Source organism: Rhinoraja longicauda, chromosome 5, assembly GCF_053455715.1.
Source record: "Rhinoraja longicauda isolate Sanriku21f chromosome 5, sRhiLon1.1, whole genome shotgun sequence".
NCBI classification, from domain to species: Eukaryota; Metazoa; Chordata; class Chondrichthyes; order Rajiformes; family Arhynchobatidae; genus Rhinoraja; species Rhinoraja longicauda.
Window position 1 is genome coordinate 63,559,046 of NC_135957.1, and position 23,244 is coordinate 63,582,289.

Genomic DNA, 23,244 nt, shown 5'->3' on the forward strand with positions numbered 1-23,244 from the left:
TTAAACCAACCTTCCTTCCTCGCTTGCTGCTTTCCTCTGCGTATTCTGTCCTCCAACCTTTCTCTCACCACCCTCGAAACCAACTTCTAACCTCTCACCTGCCTCTGTCCTGTATGAGATATCAGCCTCCATTTTATTTGAGGTAAAAAGTAATGCTGTAGTTTTTACAAATGAATTATATGCTCCCATTCACCAATATTAACCTCGTCAAGGAGATTCAAATACATTTCCTTTGCTAATCAGCTCCTCCTGGTGGTAAAGACATACCCTGCAGCCCTAATGAGGACCAACAAATACAAAGACCATTTATTAGGAAGCCAGTAAAAGAAGAATTTTGATGATTTTTCCAAATTCCACATTTCTCCAACATTTTCCTCATTGAGAGCAAGACGAAGGAATTAATCTCAGGAAGCGTGGTGGAGTACATACACCAATCAGCATCAATAGTGCAGAAGTGGAGATGATAAAGAACTTCAAGTTCCAAGGCATAAATATTATCAAAGATCTGTCCTGGATCAACATCATTGGAGATGAGAGCCAGAAAAGCACATGAACGCTTCTACTTCCCCAGATGTCTGAGGATTTTGGGGGTATGGGGAGAAGGCAGAAACGGGGTACTGATTGAGAATGATCAGCCATGATCACATTGAATGGTGGTGGTGCCTCAAAGGGCTGAATGGCCTACTCCTGAACCTATTGTCTATTGTCTATTGTCTATTTCTCCCTGGGACGACTCTTCCCAATTTCTACAGATGTCTGAGGATTTTGGGGGTATGGGGAGAAGGCAGAAACGGGGTACTGATTGAGAATGATCAGCCATGATCACATTGAATGGTGGTGGTGCCTCAAAGGGCTGAATGGCCTACTCCTGAACCTATTGTCTATTGTCTATTGTCTATTTCTCCCTGGGACGACTCTTCCCAATTTCTACAGGTGCACCATAGAAAGCATAGTGTGAGAGGGCATTATGAGACTGCCTGAGACAGCAAGAAATTGCAGAGAGTTAGAAAGTCATACAGCACATAAACAGGCCCTTTGGCCCATCTTGCCCATGCTAAGCAAGATGCCCCATCTGCACTAGTTGCACCTGCCCATATTTGGCCCATATCACTCTTCCTATCCATGTGCCTATCCAAATGTCCTTTAAATGTCACAAAGAGCATGGGAAAGGGATGGATAGAACAAAATATATATCTTGATAGGGTGAAATTCAAGTTACCATGTGGATAAGCTGTTGATGAACGATCTTTGGAACTATACAATAGTTGGATGAGAGATGAGGGGAAGACCTGAAATATTCTGATGGACATCCTGGCGGCATAACACAGTGCAGCTAGACACCGATATCACAGACAACCTATGAACACTCTCCCGGAACAACTGACCACACGACCGTGCACTGGGCTCGAGCAAGAGAAAGAGTGGGCCCCAACATCGCGGAGCACCCAACATCGCGACCCGACATTAGGGCCCGAGCAGGCCAAGAGTGAAGAGCGACTGACAATGCAGCCTGACCAGGCCGAGTGCCCCACATTCCAGAGTGCCCGATGCGGGACCCAACATCGAAGCCCAACCAGGCCGAGAGCTCGACCTTCTGCAGTGTCCCGCCTCCCACATCAATGCCAGCGCACCCACCTACTTCACAGGATGGCCGACTCCAGCACCTGGGCCCAAACAAGAGTAGCTGCCTAGCCAGGAAAGGTGGGAGATGCGCTTGATTCCAGGTGAGAGGGAAACATTGTGGTTTCACGCCCTCTCCCCAGCATGCTGCTGGCAAAAAATCAAGGTGTTAAAAACAAGCTGGATGAACTTAAAGCTGGACTCACCTACTTCAGTGAACTGAGGGACTGTGGCGTACTATGTTTTACAGAGGCATGGCTCACACCTGCTTCACCTCATTGTGCCAAACAACTTGAGGGCTTCTCGCTACACCAAATGGGCTGCATGGTGTCCTCAGGCAAGGTTAGGGGCGGAGTGGTCTGCTTCCGAATTAAGATCATAAGATCATTAGATCATAAGCCAAGGCAGAAGCGTTCAGCGAAACAATCGTCCAGTCTACGCTTGGTCTCGTCGATATATAGGAGTCCACACCTGGAACAACAGATAAAGTGGAGTTGGTCCAAGGATATACAAGGAAAGAATGTAGGAAAATAACTGCAGATGCTGGTACAAATTGAAGGTATCACAAAATGCTGGAATAACTCAGCAGGTCAGGCAGCATCTGGGAGAGAGGGAATGGGTGACGTTTTGGGTAGAGACCCTTCTTTAGACTGATGTCAGGGGGCGGGACAAAGAAAGGATATAGGTGGAGACAGGAAGACAGTGGGAGAACTGGGAGGGGGGGGAGAGAGACAGAGGAACTATCTAAAGTTGGAGAAGTCAATGTTCATACCACTGAGCTTTAAGCTGCCCAAGCAAAATTTGAGGTGCTGTTCCTCCAATTTGCGGTGGGCCTCACTATAGCACTGGAGGAGGCCCATGGCAGAAACGTCAGACTGGGAGTGGGAGGGGGAGTTGAAGTGCTCAGCCACCGGGAGATCAGGTTGGTTAAGGCAGATTGAGCAAAGGTGTTGAGCGAACTTCAAATAGCGCTTGCTTTCCCTCTCTCTCCATCCCCTCCCCCTTTCCAGTTCTCCCACCAGTCTTATTGTCTCCGACTACATTCTATCTCTGTTCCGCCCACTCCCTTGACATCAGTCTGAAGAAGGGTGTCGACCCAAAACGTCACCCATTCCTTGTCTCCAGGTGCTGCCTGTCCCACTGAGTTACTGAGTAAATTTTGTGTCTACCTTCGATTTAAACCAGCATCTGCAGTTCTTTCTTAACATATCTGTTGGGTATGCGAACCTGATTTAAAATGAAATGACTTTTAATATGAAATGACTTTTAATATGAAATGACTTTACATATGAAATGACTTGCATGATTGTACGGATACTCAAGGAGGACTTAAGATGGCGCTAACACGAATACAGGCACGTTTGTATTGTTTGTGTCCAAGATTTATTCATAGTCCAATTACAGCACAAATACATAACAACATCTGTTGTTCCCTTTTACCACACAATGTTCCCAAGCCTGATTGAAATTCTTCCAACCCCACACTTGCTTCAATAATTTTTGAACAAATCTAGCATAATCCTTAAACATGTGTATGTAAATAAGCCACTCTGAAATTGGCTTGAAGAACTATTTACATCCTGAAATGAAATCATAAAATGCTGTAAACACTTCGTAAATCTGGCAGCAGCTGTTTTTGACACCCATACTAATCAGGATTCTGTCAATTTCCGCCTTGAAAATACCTCATGACTTGGCCTCCACAGCTGTCTGTGGCAATGAATTCCACAGAATCACTGCCCTCTGAGTCAAGAAATTCCTCCTCATGTTCTTTCTAAAGGTATGTCCTGTTATTTTGAGGCTGTGCCCTCTCGTCCTAAACTCTCTCACTGGTGGAATCTGTCATCTGATATGACTTTTAAAATTACATTCTCCATTGTGTAACCATGGGTTAATGTTTGCAATCGAAGAAGCATTGATCTTTAAAAATATTGCAGGAGCTTGCTGTAGATAGGTAGGTAAATGATGTTTCACTTAACCTTGATGTGCAGCCAAGAATATCGCCATTACACCTCCTGAAACTAATGCTGCAGGCTCCTATTGATTATCAGGAGCACTGTACTCCCAGGACATCGATATTTATCGAGCGGACAAGGTGCAGTGATTTCTCAGGAGTTATTGCAATAACAGCAATTTGGATTTAATATCTTGGTGCAAGGTATGGAAAGCTATGTAACTGCATATGAAGTTTGCTAAAGTTAATAGACCATGGTGGTTAAGGTGGAAAGGAGAACTTATTGGAATCTGGAACACACTGCCTGAGTGTGCAGTGAAGGATGTTTTCTAACAACAGTTAAGAAATATCTGGGTGAGCCCTTGAATGGACAACACAGAGGAGGTTAATGATGAAGTGCTGTTGAATGGGATTGATGGAGATACTGATCGGCTGAAGGTTCTGTGTTTTTACATGGGTTTTTTCTGTCACTTAATTTTGTGGAAGTGCTGTGCTGTATCTCACAGTACACGAGTGTTAGGGATAATTATTTTATTTGCTTCTGGGGTAGTCAACCTATAAACATATTCTTAGTGAAAGAATACTCCAGAATTTAGACTTTAAACCAGTGGTTCTTAAACTATTTCAGTGTCATTCACCCTTGAGTCTTTATCACAAAATTGCATTCACCCTCGACTAAATTTTCTTATGTTTTTTGGTAATTTTCGTCTTATTCTCCCTATATAATTTTATATATAATTTATTTTGTCACATGAGCAAAAAACATAAATCAACTCATTTCTTAAGTGTTTATTTTATTCAACTTTTTGAACATCCTAAAAATATGTAAAGAAAACTAGGAGTGAAAAAAAAAGAAGTTTAATTACCACTGGAGTTGGAAAATCATTCTATTAGAATGATAAAAAAAACATTCCAACATCTAAACACTGGGCTTCAGCCCCATCCTATCCTTTCGGACTTTGATTACTGCAGTTTTTTTCTTGCAAAACTAGCTCAAAAAACCATGGAGTATGTGATTTAATATATTAGCATCCAACTAATATAACTTTCTAGAACTCTCCAGGAAGAAAGCTCACAATACTTCCAAATATCAACTTGCCATATTTGGTATACTTCTCTCCAGAAGCTGGCTCTTCCAAATCCAGACATATTTTAAAAGTTGTGCATGTGTACTGACATGTATATGTCACATTCATGCTCAAAACATCATCACAACATTGTCTGTTGCTCAGTTCTGAATATCTGGCACCCTCCCATCCTCCCAACTAGGAAATTAAGAACAGAAAAATTATTAGAATTTTTCTAGTTTACATAAAATAAAGTTAGTAAATAACTATCTTAGAACTTAGAATTAGATTCCTAGAAACAATGTTTTCTTAACGTGTATGTTTACCACAAATAAATTACAAGCAGTATACCTCTACACTTACATGTATGTTTCTTATCATCAATGACTAGGATGTTCCTATACTCCTGTGACAAGCTTCTCAAACCGAGGTTCAATTTCCTTCTCCAAAGCAACCCGCATTACCAAATCAACATACTGAAGTGAATTCCGTTTTTTGGTTTTCAATTCTACCAAGGTCGAATATCCTTGTTAGAAACATAGAAACACAGAAAATAGGTGCAGGAGGAGGCCATTTGGCCCTTCGAGCCAGCACCGCCATTCATTGTGATCATGGCTGATCATCCACAATCAGTAACCTATGCCTGCCTTCACCCCATATCCCTTGATTCCACTAGCCCCCAGAGCTCCAGCTAACTCTCTTTTAAATTCATCCAGTGAATTGGCCTCCACTGTCTTCTGTGGCAGAGAATTCCACAAATTCACAACTCTCTGGGTGAAAAAGTTCCTTCTCCCCTCAGTTTTAAATGGCCTCCCCTTTATTCTTAGACTGTGGCCCCCGGTTCTGGACTCCCCCAACATTGGGAACATTTCTCCTGCATCTAACTTGTCCAGTCCTTTTATAATTTGATGTCTCTATAAGATCCCCTCTCATCCTTCTAAACTCCAGTGAATACAAGCCCAGTCTTTCCAATCTTTCCTCATATGACAGTCCCACCATCCCGGGAATTAACCTCGTGAACCTACGCTGCACTGCCTCAATAGTAAGGATGTCCTTCCTCAAATTAGGAGACCAAAATTGCACACAATACTTGTTCAGACAGGAAAGTTGTTGTCATCATTACTAGTGGTTGAAGGGCCTTCAAGGTAATTGATTTGTATTCAGGGAAAGCAAATAATCCAACCCAATAGTCTCCATAGTAGCACATCTCAAAAGATGATTTTTGAGTGAAGTCATAATGAAGTTCCATCAACACTTCTGATATTTCCCCAAAATCTGCTCGCTTGATGTGGCTGGTGATAAAAGGATTAACTATCCACATCTGATTTTCCAAGTCCTGCAGATGCTTCTGAGGAAAATATGTTTTAAGATTTTTAGATAGCAACTGCAGATGGTCAGAAATGATGTCCTTCAGTGTTTTCTCCAGATCAGGTTGCTTTTCTTCCCACTCACACTCTTTGAGGAGCCTTTCCAAATGTTTGAAATTGGAGAAATTGCCTTTACGAATGTTAATATGCCACATGGTGATCTTCATTTTCATGGCTTCTATTTTCCCAAGGACATCAAAGATGTCACCACCTTTACCTTGAAGTGACAAGTTGAGCCTATTCAAATGTTCAAAAATAGAAGTCATGTAACACAATTTGGCCAGCCAAAAATCATTGTTGAAATGCATTGCTTTCATATCACCTTGCTCAGTAAAAAATACAGACAGTTCATTCTTCAGGGACAGTACTCTTTCAAGACTCTTCCACGTGACAACCATCGAACCTCAGAATGCAGGAGGAGAATCATGTGATCTGCAGACATATCCTTGCATTGCTCCGAAAACAGCCGACATTTTTTTGCTTGTGGGCGAAAAGCATTGACAATTTTCACCACATCTTGCAACAATTCTTCCAGCTCATTTTTCTGGTCATTGCAACAAGTGTTCAGTTTCTTGGCAGCCAGTGCTTCCCGATGTAAGCAACAATGTAAAAAGGTGTGATTATGGGATTTTTCTTTGATACGAGCGGTGGCTCCTTTATGTTTCCCCATCATGGCTGCAGCACTGTCTGTAGCAACATATTTGCTCCAAGATAAATTTTCATTTTCCATGAATTCGTCAAGCTTGGAGAAAATAAATTCACCTGTAGTTTGCTCTCCGACTGGCACGCCAAAGAGGTAATGCTCGACAATTTTTCCCAAGCTTTGATCCGGGAGACGACAGTGCACAATGAGTTGTGCATCGTTTTTAATGTCCATAGGTTCATCAAACTGCAGAGCGAAAAATGGTGCTTCCAACAGTTTCGCCATCAGCTGATGCTTCACATCTTCAGCAATCATAGTAGATCGAAGTTTCATTGTATCATTGGTCAAAGGAATTTGCACCACTTTATCCACTGCTTGCTTTCCACTATGTAGTAGATTGGCAACGATTTTCAAACATGGTCTGACAACTTTCTCAGCCTCTGTGTATGGCTTTTTTTCTTTCATGAACACATGTGCTATTTGAAGAGAGGCGAGAAGAAGAGTTTTTTTAGTCGCAGTGTCATTCTTTACCATCGACTGGAAGAAATTCTGCTGCTTCCACAAATACTTGTTTTGATGATTGCCATGCTTTGTTCTTAAATGAGTCTGTAATTTCGAAGGAGCCAGGCACTGGTTGCTATATTTTACACTGCAAAACATGCATTGAGCTGAGGGAGTAGGGCTTGTCAGTTCATCTTGGGGAAGGAAAAAGCCATGCTTGATATATTCTTTGTTCCGCTTTCTTTTCTTGAGTTTTGAGGAGATGGTACTTTGGTCCTGGTATTTCCACTTGAGATTTAAATTTTCTTGCCCGTATCATTAACAGAGTCATCATCTGTAACATACGTAACTGCATTTTTAAGTTCGTTATCCTCAGTTTCCTTGTCACCCTTCACAAATGACTTGTCTCCCGAACATATCTCCTCTTGTCTCCTCTTCATTTCACTTTCTTTCAGAAATGAACTACTTCCTTCTGCACACTCTTCCTCTAGAGCTGGTTTCTTTAGGTACTTCAACAAAGACATCTGCAAGCAAAAAAAAATCAGCAAATTCGAGTCTATATAGTACTGTTAAACAAATCTTCAAAAAATATAAGGACAGCTTGTATGCATGTTGCGAACAGGCAAATCCATAGGTAATAATGAAAAACAATACATGCAGTTTTTTTTAAATGCAACATCCACCCCGAAATTAGACTATATCGAAGTACTTCTAATAGCGTCACAAGGTGACGAGATTAGATTTAGAAATCAAAATTTAAAACTGAAAATGCAACCAATCAGTTAACTACTGCACCACAGAGCAAATATTTTAATATTTGTTTTAAATAATGTATGCGGATGTTGTAGCAATAACTGATGTACCAGATATGCTGACCTTAATATTTGAACACAATGACCCACATGCTGTTCCCAGGCTACCCTGGCTGTGTCTGCAGCAGTGGTGGTGTAACCAGGGTTACCAAATCAAACTCACAAAATATGAAGTCGCAAGAATAGAAAATGCAGAATATCACTACAAGAAAATGGCTCAATCTAACTTTAGATTGCCTAAAAAAGGGGCTCAAATCTCCTTAATATAGCTAGAATTCATGTTGCTTGATGCAAATAAGTGCTGGTAGATTGAAGTACAGTAAATATATATAGAATTGTAGTTCTAGCAGAAAGGTAGCTAAATTGGCAACACAAAGTAAAGTTACAGTTCAACAGTTGCTTACAGCAATCCTCCAGTGTTGCCATTTATAAATTTATGATCCCTCTAGCTCGTCTGGTCTTCCCTAAAAGGTTATATTACAGTAAATTTGGGAAATATCCTGCTACTTTGAAATTAGAAAACCATCGGTAGAGAGAAAAACATATCAAATTTCCAGCTCCACTGCCATTAAAACCAATAAGTGTTTACTAACCACTTTGATGGCAATGCCTTTTTTAAGTGGAGAAACAAAAATATAAATATCTGAATAAATTAAGCCATTCACCCTTCCAGTTTCATTCACCCCAAAATAATTTCATTCACCCTTGGGTGAACCATTCACCAGTTTATCAAGCATTGCCTTAGAGTATGTCCACTCTGAATCCCGAGTGCTCCATTTTGCCACCATTCTTCTCACATGTATTGTTCCAATATTAATGTTATCATGTTACTAAGGAGCAAGCTAAGAAAGGGAAATCAGGAGGGCAAAAAGGGGAGCAGGAGATATCTCTGGCAGATAGCATTAAGGATAACCCCAAGAGATTTTATATGTTTAAAGGGAAAAAGGGTAACCAGAGAGAGAATGGGACGCCTCAGGAACCAAGGCGGTCAACTCTGCATAGAGCCACAGGAGATGGGCAAGGTCCTCAACGAATATTGCTCCTCTGTTTGTGCCGCAGAGAAAGATATGAGGACTGGGGAACTCAGCACTTCAACTTCCCCACCCATTCCCAATCTGACCTTTCTGTCCTGGGCCTCCTCCATTGTTAGAGTAAGGCCCAGCGCAAATTGGAGGAACAGCACCTCATATTTTCCTAGAGTAGCTTATACCCCAGTGGTATGAACATTGGCTTCTTTAACTTCAAATAGCCCTTGCTTTCCCTTTCTATCCCCTCCCCCTTCCCAGTTCTCCCACCAGTCTTACTGTCTCCGACTACATTCTATCTTTGTCCCGCCCACTCCCCTGACATCAGTCTGAAGGAGGGTCTCGTCCCGAAACATCACCCATTTCTTCTCTCCAGAGATGCTGCCTGTCCCGTTGAGTTACTCCAGCATTTTGTGTGCACCTACAGTGCATCAGATGTCTATTCATAGACTACAGCTCTACTTTTATCACCATTATCTCAACGATGCTCATCACCAAACTAGCTGGAGTCAGCATTCATCTCTGCAAAGGCATCCTTCACTTCCTGACCAACAGACCACAATCGGATAGGGGACAAATCACCCCCTACTATTATCCTCAACACTGGTGCTCCTCAAGGATGCGTTCACAGCCACCTTCTTTATTTTTTTATTTCTTATACACCCACAACTGTGCAACCAAATCCAAGTCCAACACAATTTACAAATTTGCAGACAACGCCACCGTAGTGGGCCAGATATCTAATAATGACAAGACGGAGTTCAGGAAGGAGATTGAGAACCTTGTAACCTGGTGTCAAGACAATAACCTGTCTCTCAATGTCAGCAAGACAAAGGAGATAGTGCTCGACTTCAGGAAGCGAAGCGGTACACATACATTGATGGCACCAAAGTAGAGATGGTTGAAAACTTCAAGATCCTAAGAATAAATATCACCAGCAATTTGTCCTAGACTAGCCATAATGGCCAAGAAAGCACACCAATGGCTGCACTTCCTTAAAAGGCTTGGGAAGTTTGGTATGTCTCCAACAACTCACACAAAAAGCATTTTATCGGGAAAAATCACATCATGGTTTTGGAACAGCTCCATACAAGACTGCAAGAAATTGCAGAGAATTGTGGACGCAGCTCAGACCATCATGCAAACCAACCTCCTTTCCATTGACTCCCACCTACATTTCATGCTGCCTCGCCAAGGCCAGCAGCAGAATCAAGGATGTCTCAATAGACAATAGACAATAGACAATAGGTGCAGGAGGAGGCCATTCGGCCCTTCGAGCCAGCACCACCATTCAATGTGATCATGGCTGATCATTCTCAATCAGTACCCCGTTCCTGCCTTCTCCCCATACCCCCTGACTCCGCTATCCTTAAGAGCGCTATCCAGCTCTCTCTTGAATGCATTCAGAGAATTGGCCTCCACTGCCTTCTGAGGCAGGAAATTCCACAGATTCACAACTCTCTGACTGAAAAAGTTTTTCCTCATCTCAGTTCTAAATGGCCTACCCCTTATTCTTAAACTGTGGCCCCTTATTCTGGACTCCCCCAACATTGGGAACATGTTTCCTGCCTCTAACGTGTCCAACCCCTTAATAATCTTATACGTTTCGATAAGATCTCCTCTCATCCTTCTAAATTCGTGTATACAAGCCGAGTCACTCCAGTCTTTCAACATATAATAGTCCCGCCATTCCGGGAATTAACCCAGTAAACCTACGCTGCACGCCCTCAATAGCAAGAATATCCTTCTTGCTATTGTGATGTCTTACCCCTGACACTCCCGCTTCTCACATCTCCCATCAGGCAAGAGATTCAGAAGTGTGAAAAAACAAACCTCCAGATTCAGGGGCAGTTTCTTCCCAGCTGTTATCAGGCAACTGAACCATCCTGTCACCAACTAGAAAGTGGTCCTGAGCTACCACCTCTGTGGAGACCCTGGGGCTATCTTTAATCAAACTTTACTTGACTTTATTTTGCACTGAAGATTATCCCCGTTACCCTATATCTGAGCACTGTGGACTGCTTCATTGTAATCATGTGTAGTCTTTCTGATTGAATAGCATGCAATAAAAATTATTTTCACTGCACATCGGTACACGTGGCAATAAACTATGTGCTGCAAATCACTGTGATTTTCTAACATTTGTTTCCAGCTATTGTCGGAACAGAATACCACTCCAACACAATGCCTGGAGGAAAGAAAGAGATTGAATAAATTGTGTAATGTATTCATGCATATTCATGTGGCATGTTAATGAGTCGGTGTTCATTATAAATCAACCTGTGGAAAAGAACAAGCCAGGATCCCATTGACTTCCAAATTTGAAGGAGAAAATGGAGTTGGATTGGACACATCCTCAGAAAACCTGCAACAAACATCACCCTGCAAGCCCTGAAATGGAACCCACAAGGAAAAAGGAAAAAAGGTCACCCCAGGAACAGCTGGAGAAGGGGTGTCCAGGCAGAAATATCTGGGAGGGGGCTCAGCTGAGGAGACCTCGAAAGAACCGCCAACAACCGAGTGAGGTGGAGGACAATTGTCAATGGCCTATGCTCCCTAGAGGAGCAAAGGGAAGAAGAAGAAGAAGAAGAAGGAGGAGGAGGAGAAGGAGGAGAAGGAGGAGGTGGAGGTGGAGGTGGAGGAGGAGGAGGAGGAGGGGGAGAGGAAGGGGAAGGGGAAGGGGAAGGGGAAGGGGAAGGGGAAGGGGAAGGGGAAGGGGAAGGGGAAGGGGAAGGGGAAGTGGAAGTGGAAGGGGAAGGGGAAGAGGAAGAGGAAGAGGAAGAGGAAGAGGAAGAGGAAGAGGAAGAGGAAGAGGAAGAGGAGGAAGAAGAGGAGGAAGAGGAGGAAGAAGAGGAGGAGGAGGAAGAGGAGGAAGAGGAGGAGGAAGAGGAGGAGGAAGAGGAGGAGGAAGAGGAGGAAGAGGAAGAAGAATAGGAAGAGGAAGAGGAAGAGGAAGAGTAAGTGGAAGAGGAAGAGGAAGAAGAAGAAGAGCAAGAGGGAGCAGAAGAGGAAGAAGAAGAGGAAGAAGAAGAGGAACAAGAGGAGGAAGGAGGAAGAGGAGGAAGAAGAGGAGGAAGAAGAGAAGGAGGAAGAAGAGGAAGAAGAAGAGGAAGAAGGAGGAAGAATAGGAGGAAGAAGAGGAAGCAGAAGAGGAAGAGAAGAGGAGGAAGAAGAGGAGGAAGAAGAGGAGGAAGAGGAGGAAGAGGAAGAAGAGGAAGAAGAGGAGGAGGAGGAGGAGGAGGAGGAGGAGGAGGAGGAGGAGGAGGAGGAGGAGGAGGAGGAGGAGGAGGAGGAGGAGGAGGAGGAGGAGGAGGAGGAGGAGGAGGAGGAGGAGGAGGAGGAGGAGGAGGAGGAGGAGAAGAAGAAGAAGAAGTAGAAGGAGAAGAAGAGGAAAAAGAAGAGGAAGAAGGAGAAGGAGGAGAAGGATTGTTATATGACAATTAATACCATGAAAAAGTGTTATATGCTTGCCTAGCGATGTGCAAAGAGACAAACAATAAAGGGCTGAGAGTGCAACCATGTTGAATGTTATCATGGTGAAGGTGTTCGAAATAGAAACATAGAAAAATAGGAGCAGTAGGCCATTTGGCCCTTCGAGCCAGCACCGCCATTCAATATGTTCATGGCTGATCATCTAAAATCAGTAAGCCATTCCTGCTTTTTCCCCATATCCCTTGATTTATTTAGCCCTAAGAGCTAAATCTATCTCTTGAAAACAACCCGTGAATTGGCCTCCACTGCCTTCTGTGGCAAATAATTCCACAGATTCGCAACTCTCTGAGTGGTAAAGTTTTTCCTCATCTCAGTTCTAAATGTCCTACCCCTTATTCTTACACTGTGACCCCTGGCTCTGGACTCCCCCAATATCGGGAACATTTTTCCTGCATCTAGTCTGCCAATATCTTAAGAATTTTATACGTTTATATAAGATCCCCTCTCATCCTTCTAAATTCCAGTTAATACAAGCCCCGTCGACCCGTTCTTTCAGTCAGTCCTACCATACCGGGAATTAACCTGGTGAATCTACGCTGCACTCCCTCAATAGCAATAATGTCCTTCCTCAAATTAGAAGACCAAAATTGCAATAATACTCCAGGTGCGGTTTCACCAGGGCTCTGTACAACTGTTGTAGGACCTCCTTGCTCCTAAACTCAAATCCTCTCGCAAAGAAGGCCAACACGCCATTAGTTTTTTTCACTGCTTGCAGTACCTGTATCCTCACTTTCAGTGACTGATGTACAAGCACACCCAGGTCTCGTTGTACCTCCACTTTTTCTGATCTGACACCATTCAGATAATAATCTGCCTTCCTGTGCTTGCCACCAAAGTGGATAACCTCTGATTTATCCACATTACACTGCATCTGCCATGCATCTGCCCACTCACCCAACCTATCCAAGTCACCCTGCAGCCTCATAGAATCCTCAACCCAGCTCACACTGCCACCCAGCTTTGCGTCATCCGCAAACTTGGAGATGTTACATTTGATTCCCTTGTCTAAATCATTAATATATATTGTAAATAACTGGGGTTCCAGCACCGACCCTTGTGGCACCCCACAAGTCACTGCCTGACATTCTGAAAAGGACACGTTAATTCCTATTCTTTGCTTCCTCCCAGTTCTCTATCCATGTCAATATCCTACCTCCAATACCATGTGCTCTAATTTTGCACACTAATCTCTTGTTTGGGAACTTGTCAAAGGCTTTTTGAAAGTCCAGGTACACCATATCCAGACTCTCCCTTATCCATTCAACTTGTTACATCCTCAAAAATTCCAAAGATTAGTCAAGCATGATTTCCCCTTCATAAATCCATGCTGATTTTGACAGATCTTGTCACGGTTTTCCAAATGCGCTGCTATAACATCTTTAACAATTGACACATGCATCTTCCCCACTACCGATATAAGGCTAACTGGTCTATAATTCCCTGTTTTCTCTCTCCCTCCTTTCTTAAAAAGTGGAGTTACATTAGCTACCCTCCGGTCCACAGGAACTGAACCAGAGTCTAGAGAACATTGGAAAATGATCACCAATGCATCCATGTTTTCTAGGGCCGCTCCTTGAGTACTCTGGGATGCAGACCATCAGGCCCTGGGGATTTATCTGCCTTCAGTCCCAACAGTTTACCTAACACCATTTCCTGACTAATGTGGATTCCCTTCAGTTCCTCCCTCACACTAGATCCTCGGTACCCTAGTATTTCTGGGAGATTGTGTGTCTTCCTGAGTGAAAACAGAACCAAAGTACTAATTTAACTGTTCTGCCATTTCCTTGTTTCCCATTATAAATTCACCGGTCTCTGATTGTAAGTGACCTACATTTGTCTACACTAATCTTTTCCTTTTTACATATCTAAAGAATCTTTTACAGTCAGTTTTTATATGCCCCGCAAGCTTTATTTCATGCTCTTTTTTCCCCCTCTTAATTAACCCCTTTGTCCTCTGTTGAATTCTAAATTTCTCGCAGTCCTCCGGTTTGCTGCTTCCTCGGGCAAATTTATATGCCTCTTCCTTGGATTTAACAATATCCTTGATTTCCCTCGTTAGCCATTGGGTTTTTTTGCCAGAGAGGGATGAACAATTTTTGGAGTTCATCCAAGCGATCTTTAAATCTTTGCCACCGTCAACCCTTTAAGTGTAATTAGCTAGGTCTATCCTAGCCAATTCTCATCTCATGCCTTCAAAGTCTCCTTTCTTTAAGTTCAAGACCCTAGTCTCTGAATTAACTATGTCACTCCATCCTAATGCAGAATTTCACCATATTATGTTCACTGTTGCCCAATAGGCTTTGCACAACAAGATCGCTAACTAATCCTTCCTCATTACACATTACCCAGTCTTACGATGGCCTGCCCTCTACATATTGGCTTAAAAAACGTCCTACATATATTCCAGGAAATCTTCCTCCTCAGCGCTGTTCCTAATTTGGTTGGCCCAATCAATATGCAGATTAAAGTCACCCATGATAACTGCTGTATCCTTGCTACACGCATCCTTAATTTCCTGCATGATGCTATCCCCAAACTCCCTATTGCTGTTTGGTGGTCTGTATACAACTCCAAAAAGCATTTTCTGCCCTTAGCCATTTTGCAGTTCTACCAAAACGATTCTATCACATCCAAGCTAATGTCTCTCCTTACTGTTGCATTAATCTCCTCTTTAACCAGCAATGCTGCCCCACCTCCTCTTCCTTTCTGTCTATCCTTCCTGAATATTGAATACCCATGCATGTTTAGCTCCCAGCCTTGGTCACCCTGCAGCCATGTCTCTGTAATTCCAGATATATCACATTCCTTAACTATTAACTGCGCATTCCATTCAACTGCCTTATTACGAATGCTCCTCGCATTAAGGCATAAAGCTTTCATGTTTGTTTTTCTTTTCTTCCTTCCTCCTTTTGCTTCTGTCCTCCTTTTATGGCCATCTGTCTCCTTGCATTGGTTCCCATCACCCTGCCCTATTAGTTTAAACGTGCCATTTCCTGCGCTCTCTTTCCCGTTAACTGCACGCATACGCTTCCAGATTGTTGACCCCATCTCCCCACTGTTTAGCATTAGGAAACCTGTCTGCCAACCTGTCTGAGACCTTTTGTGCAGGTCTCCTCTGGATCAGAAGAGATCCTAGTGGTCTAGAAATCTAAATCCTTGCCCCCTGCACCAGCTCTTCAGCCACACATTCAGATCCCCTATCTCCCTGATCTACCCTCACTAGTACAAGGTACTGGAAGCAACCCAGAGATAACCACCGTAGAGTCCTGTTTTTCAGTTTCCTACCTAGTTTTCTATACTCACGTTGCCTGACATCTGTCTTGCCAGTCGAGCCTTAGCGCCAGGATTCAAGTCACAGACCTGTCCGCCTCTCGGACTGGAAGTGTCATCTGGCCCGACAGCTCCGAAGAGGGTGTACCTGTTTACGAAAGGTCCTTCCACTGAGGACTCTTGCATTCGTTGTTGTCATTATACTTATTCATTGTGGTCTGTGGGTCAGTAAATAGAGGATCTATTTGCAGCAAGGGGGTGCTGAGTCCTGGTCTAGGAGTATGGAGATGTGTTTGGTTGGAATTATGGTGTTGGAGGTGGAGATGTATTCCATAAATGGAAGTCCGACATAGGTTTCCTTGTGTAGGAAGGAAATGCAGATGCTGGTTTAAACCGTAGACACTAAATGCTGGAATTGCTAAATACTCAGCGGGACAGGCAGCATTTCTGGAGAGAAGGAATGGGTGACGTTGTCCTTGTCATCCAGGTGTTCCAGGGATGAGAGCACAGCCAGGGACTTGGACTTGTCTGCCATGGACTTGTTGCGATGGTAGGTGATCTGTAGTATAAAGAGACTATCTAGGAGGCTGGGGTTATTGTGCACTATAATTAACATCTCGAAGAACTTCATAATGGTGAATGCCAGAGCCACTGGATGGTAGCCATTAAGGGACAATAGCTTAGTATTCTTTGGCATTGATTATTCAATCAGGTAGGGTCTGCAGAATGGAGTTGGGAGAGGTTAAAGAAGTCTGCAAATACTCTTGATAGCTGGTCCATGCAGGTTGTGAGGACATGGCCAAGGAACCCATCGGGGCAAGTTGCTTTCTGTGGGTTCACTCGCAGGAAGGCCGATTGTACATCTGCATTGGTGACCGGGGATGCAGGAGAGATACTGTGGTTTCCCAAGGTAGACTGGGACTGCCATAATTGCAAGGGCTTGGATGGGGTGTAATTTGTCATGTCTGTGCAGGAAGGTTTCCTCTGGCAACATGCAGAGGACCCCACCTGAAGGAGGGCAAAGCTTGACCTACCTTTAGAGAATTGTGCAGGACAAGTGACAGAAGTGTCTGAGGGTGATCACTTTGGGATCAGCAACCACAGTTCTAAACAAATTAAAGATAAGTTCAGAAGTTATAGGAGCAGAATTAGGCCATTCGGCCCATCAAGTCTACATAATCATTCAATCATGGCTGATCTGCCTTTCCCTCCCAATCCCATTCTCCTGCCTTCTCCTCCCCTTAACGCCTGACACCCGTACTAATCAAGAATCTGTCATTCTCCGCCTTAAAAGTATCCATTGACGTGACCCCCGCGGCCTTATGGGGCAGATAATGGTGGGGCTGTTCCGCAAGTTAAAGTTCCAAATGAAGGCAATGCCAGCTTTGACGGTATTAATAGGAACTTGCAAAAGTTCATTGCGTATGGTGTTTGCAGGCAAAGGAATGTCAGAGATGTAGGGTTTTTTTTAAAGTTTGATTTTGCTGGTTCAAGGTATCTAACAGGTTCCTGTTAGAGTGAAGTGCAAAACAGGTAAAGAACCCTGGATGACAAAAGAAAATGAGGTTCGGGTCAGGAATAATGGGGGCATGAGTCAGGTATAGGCAGCTGGGATCAAATGTATTCCTGGAGAAATACAGGCATTTGATGAGCATAATTAAAAAGGAAATCAGAAGGGCAAAAAAGGGGCTTGCGTTAGCTCTGCCAGATAAGATAAAGGAGAATCTTTTATCCTTTATAAAAATTATAAAGTTATAAAAGTTCAAAAAAGGATATATATTGAAAAGGTGTAATTGGAGAGAGAATAGTGTCCCTGAGAAACCAAAGTGGTTATGTGTGGAGACGCAGGAGATGGGTAAGGTCATCAATTAATATTTCTCATCTGTTTTTCCCAGAGAAAAAGATGTGGAGCTTTGGGAACGGGTAACTTAATATAAGATTATTAAGATTATTAATGGGTTGGGCACGTTAGAGGCAGGAAACAAGTTCCCAATGTTGGGGGAGTCCAGAACCAGGGGCCACAGATTAAGAATAAGGGGTAGGCCATTTTGAACGGAGATGAGGAAAAACTTTTTCAGTCAGAGTTGTAAATCTGTGGAATTCTCTGCCTCGGAAGGCAGTGGAGGCCAATTCTCTGAATGCATTCAAGAGAGCTTGATAGAGCTCTTAAGGATAGCGGAGTCAGGGGGTATGGGGAGAAGGCAGGAACGGGGTACTGATTGAGAATGATCAGCCATGATCACATTGAATGGTGGTGCTGACTCGATGGGCCGAATGGCCTACTCCTGCACCTATTGTCTATTGCTTATAGTCTAATAGCAATGTCTTGAGCACAGACCGCATTACAATCGAGGAGGTGCTGAATGTCCTAATACATATGAATGTTGATAAATCTTCCAGGCCTGAGCAGATATATCCAAGGGCACTTGGATAGAGAAGAAATTTCAGGAGTTCTGGTTGATATATGAATTATCAATTACGTTCTCCCCTTGACCTGCGTGGGTTTTCTCCAAGATCTTTGGTTTCCTCCCACACTCCAAAAACGTACAGGTATGTAGGTTAATTTGCTGGGCAAATGTAAAAAATTGTCCCTACGGTGTGTAGGATAGTGTTAATGTGCGGGGATCGCTGGGCAGCACGGACCCGGTGGGCCGAAGGGCCTGTTTCCGTGTTGTATCTCTAATTCTAAAAATCTAAAAATCGTTAGACATTGGTGAGGTGCTGGAAGACTAGAGGGTTGCCAGTGTTGTACAGCTATTTAAGAAGGGCTGAAAAGGAAAAACCTGGGAACTATAGACCAGTAGGCTTAACATCTGTGGATTGAAAGCTACTGGAGAGGATTCTGAAGGATAAGGTATATTGGTATTTGGAAAGGCAAGTGTTGGTTAGGGATAGCCAGCAAGGTTTTGTGTGAGGGAAATCCTGTCGCGCGAGTTTATTGAGCTTTTTTTAACAAGTAACCAAGTTGGTTGTTGGGGCAGGGCCATAGACATTGTTTATATGGAGTTTAGCAAATCCTTGGATAAGATTCTAGGCTGCTGTGGTAGATTGCACAGGATACAAGGACAGCTTGCTGACTGGATACTAAATTAGCAAAAAACTGGATACAACCTCAAGGATCAATGCCGGGTACATTGCTGTTTGTCATCTATATCAATGATTTGGATGAGAATGTGCAAGGCATGAATCGTAAGCTTGCAGATGGCACAAGGGCTGAGGAAAGGAATTTATTTCAGATATGTGTGGTGTTGTATTTGGAGAAGTCAAAGCAAGGTAGGATCTTCACAGTGCATTGTCAGTCTCTGGGGAGTAGACAGTGGGGTATAGCAATACAAGTAGACAATTCCCTGGAAATGGCTTCACATAACTTTTGACAAGTGTTTTTCTTAGTGTCATGTTGAGTGAATTCTATTGGCCAGGCCATGATTTCACTGATGGACTGAGACAACAGATGGTCTCAGGTGGAAACTGAGATGGATCATCTACTTTGTACTTCTGGATGAACCTTATTACTAATGGGGGCTGAGCTGCAGAAAGAGGAGGATGGGAGGATAAGGGGGGAAACATTGAAACTTTGGGGGAATCTAGGGGAATAAGTATGGGGCTGTGCGTTAGAAATCAGCGAGAAGAAGCAGCTCCAAACCAGGAAAGGATTGTTGTCCCAAAACCAGAATATGAATGCTTTCAATAATTTTATGTAGGAAGGAACTGCAGATGCTGGTTTATACCGGAGAGATGCAAAATTCTGGAGTAACTCAACGGGTCAGGCTGCATCTCTGGTGAAAAAGAATAGCGGCGTAACGTCTGAAGAAGGGTTCCAACCCAAAACGCCACCTATTCTTTTTCTCCAGAGATGCTGCCTGATTCCACTGAGTTATTCTCACATTTTGTGTATATCTTCAATAATTTTATGGTAGTTTCTAATACTCCTTCTGTGCTTTGTATAACAATATAAAATGTGTTCAGGATGTAGTATTCCCTTTTGTTAGAAAGATAATTAAAATTTTATGCAATAAATTTTAAAGAAAGTATTATCCTGAAATACAGACATTTGAACATTATCTTAACTGAGCAACAATAAATCCATAAACGTTTACTTGATTGGAACTACAACAGTAAGTTCAAGCTCTTTGAAGAAATTGATGTACTTTAAGTATTCTTTATAATCTTAGTCAGAATGTTCATGATTCCTAATAAACACACAATCAAACCCTATATTTCGTTTGATAATTATATTTCATTCATCTGTCTCATTTGTGGCCATATCCTTTGTCATTGAGTAAGGAAAGTACTACAATAATGGCTTTATGTCAAATTTGCATTGGAATTGTTGATTAAAATGTTGTTTTTTCTGTTTTACTGATCTCATTATCGATGAATTAGTTTAGGTTTTGCAGTGAGTTTTAGAAAGCTAAATTAATTGAAATGTCTTTTGGGTTAAATAGATGACTTCTGAAATGCCACGGATGGTTTGAAAAAACTGCAGGTTCAGTTGCATGTTTTCAAATGCACTATATTCAAAATGTTGATGATTGCTGAAGCTGTGTGCTCAAATCTTCCCGCCTCACACAATCTGTAGCAGATAAGTCAATACAAGCTAGGGGTTGAAAGGGAAGAGAAAACATAAGATTTAGGAGCTGAGATATCATATTTTCATATTTTATTTTCATATTTCAGATACAGCGCGGAAACATTGGCCGATCTCCCTCAGGCCTCATCTCCTCTTCTGTGACAGTCCCTCATATCCCTCAGTGTGTGATCCTACAAAATGTTATCAACATTTTGGGAGAATTGGTGCCAACGCACCTCAATCGGTTCAAATGATTGCCCCATTATCTTGTCAGCATATCTCCTCATTGCATGACTGGAGACATCTCAACAGCTACACTTTCACAATTCCTGCATGAGCATCAAGGTACCTCTGCACTTTGCTCATCCATAATCTTCCTGCAGTAAATTATTAGTCTCTTTAGATTCTTCCAAACAAAATGCATAACCTCACACTGCCCCACATTAATCATCATTTGCTAACTCATTCAGTTGTAGAGGCCTAATGGGAACATGTTCTCCCAAACACTGCCCTCTTGATCGTGTCATAAATAAAAATATTAAATAACTGAGGCCAAGAACTGATCAGCATCTATCCACTACAGATTTTAAGCTGACAAGCCTATTATTGTTGCACATATATTTTCTTCCTCCCTACTTGAACAATGGAGTCACATTTTCGATTTCCAATCCATTGGTGTCCTCCTGAAACTGAATATTGAAAAACTTTACCCAATGACTGCACCCTCTCAGCAGAAAAGTTGGTTATAGTTCCATATTATATTTCAAAAGAGAGTTAGATTTAGCTCTTAGGGCTAAAGAAGTCAGGGGATATGGGGAAAAAGCAGGAACGGGGTACTGATTTTAGATGATCAGCCATGATCATATTGAATGGTGGTGCTGGCTCGAAGGACCGAATGGTCTACTCCTGCACCTATTTACCACGTTTCTATAAGGTCTTGCAGATTGTAAATTGGATGTCTCATTCAATACATTATAAAAGGAGTGTTGAATGGTTTGAAACAAGTTTAATTTCTTCAAGTTTTGAAAGAAACTTGGAGAAAGGCATCCATTCACTTTTCTTTCCATTTTTTCCTTTAGCAATTTTAAAATATTTTTAGGATTTGTTGGTGACATCTTTTTTTTAATATCACCTGGGCAAACAAACCTCAGTTGCACAGGAGGAACTACAGACAATGTTCTGTCGGCGACACCAAGCGTAGACTTGGCAATAATTTTGCTGAATACTTACGCTCAGTCCGCCGTGGCCTACGTGTTCTCCCGGTTGCCAAACATTTTAACTCCCCTTCCCTTTCCCATACTGACCTTTCTGTCCCAAGCCTCCTCCACTGTCAGAGTAAGGCCACAAGCAAATTGGAGGAACAGCACCTCATATTTCAATCCAGCAGTTTGAAACCTTTAATTTCTCTAATTTCAAGTAACTCCTGTATTTCTTCTAACCCCCCCCCCCCCCTCTCCCCCCACTCATCCCCCCCCCCCCCCCCCCCCCCACCCCCGGTCATTCAACTTGTTCCACTGTTCCAATTCTTGTATCCCTGACGTTAACACATCTTCCCCACCCAACTATGGGCCATAATGGATTCCACCCTTCCTCAGGTCATCTGTTGCGGTCTCTATTTAGTTCTGGCCTTCTCTATCTTTAATTCTGAATAAGGATTCCGACCCGAAATGTCACCTATTCCTTTTCTCCAGACATGATGCCTGACCCGCTGTGTTACTCCACCATTTTGTGTCTATCGCCAAAAGCGCACATGACCACGCTGTCCAATCAGCGGTGTCGCTCTCTGTACCAATCCCTACGGTCGCACCCACACGTGACCTTGCTGGCCAATCTGAGGGTTCGACAACTAGGACCACTTTCTATGGTCGCTACAGTGGGAATATTTGTAAAAAAACATCCAAACTAGACGAACTGTTAATGTCATCTTCAGAGGAAGAGTCAAAAAAAGGAGCCCTATTGAAAATTTATAAAATAATACAACATGAATCTAATGGATGTCAAAGAAAAATGGGAGTTGGAATCAAATATTATAATAACAGATGAAAATTGGGAGGAATCATTCAAAGCAGGACATTAATTAACCAACAGTCCAACATGGAGGGAATTTGATTGGAAGGTGAAAATACGGTATTTTAACACTCCATCTATCACATCAAAATATAGTAACACATCTGAGCTATGTTGGAGGGATTGTGGAATGTTGGGGGACTTCACACATATATTTTGGGATTGCCCAAAGCTCCTGGATTTCAGGAAGAGTGTTTAAAACGAAATTGGACATTAAATTTACTTTAGATCCAGCACTCTGTATACTGGGTATACTCTCTGATAATGTGGCAGATGGACAGTTAATTTATCTACTGAGAATTCTACTTTTGATAGCAAAATAAAATGATAACAGTTTCCTAGTTGAAGCCACATAACGCAATGGAGAGACAGGGTAAAAAGTATATTTATCATGGAGAAAATCACAGCAAAAATACAGTTGAAAACAGATGAGTTTGTTAAAAGATGGTCACCATTAATACAGGCGATGCCAGAACTCTAGTCACCATTTTTTGGTTTTTTTTTTGTTGCTTTGTTTATTTATTTACTTTTTCGGATTGATTTTTATTTTTATTACATCGGTTGATCGTTTGGTTAATATCACAGTTACAGGAGTAATTTCATAGGTGGTACGAGAGGTAAGGTATATGATGAGTGATATCCTTGTTGAGGTAATATGTGAATTATTATTACCAATGAGGAAGTTATGGCGAGTCTGGAGGCTTGTACTTTCTTAAAGAAGTTTATTGCAGCAGCAATATTCAATTACAAAGGATAACAAACGAGATTACAGACAACCATTAACTCAAACTATTCACAACGAAGTTCTCTTCCCACTGCCTGGTTTTTGGGCCCCAAAACCACCACCTGACCTAGC

The 23,244-nt window shown here is 42.5% G+C and overlaps 1 protein-coding gene across 1 annotated transcript; it reads right to left on the reverse strand.

Moving 5' to 3' along the window:
- Positions 1-4,623: 4,623 nt before the first annotated feature.
- LOC144593929 (protein FAM200A-like) lies at positions 4,624-15,937 on the reverse strand. The gene is made up of 5 exons (XM_078400063.1): positions 15,785-15,937; positions 7,498-7,676; positions 6,377-7,300; positions 5,732-6,245; positions 4,624-4,839 (listed from the first exon to the last, which is right to left on the reverse strand). The coding sequence occupies exons 1-5, from the start codon at positions 15,935-15,937 to the stop codon at positions 4,624-4,626; spliced, it is 1,986 nt and encodes a 661-aa protein (XP_078256189.1).
- Positions 15,938-23,244: the final 7,307 nt, after the last annotated feature.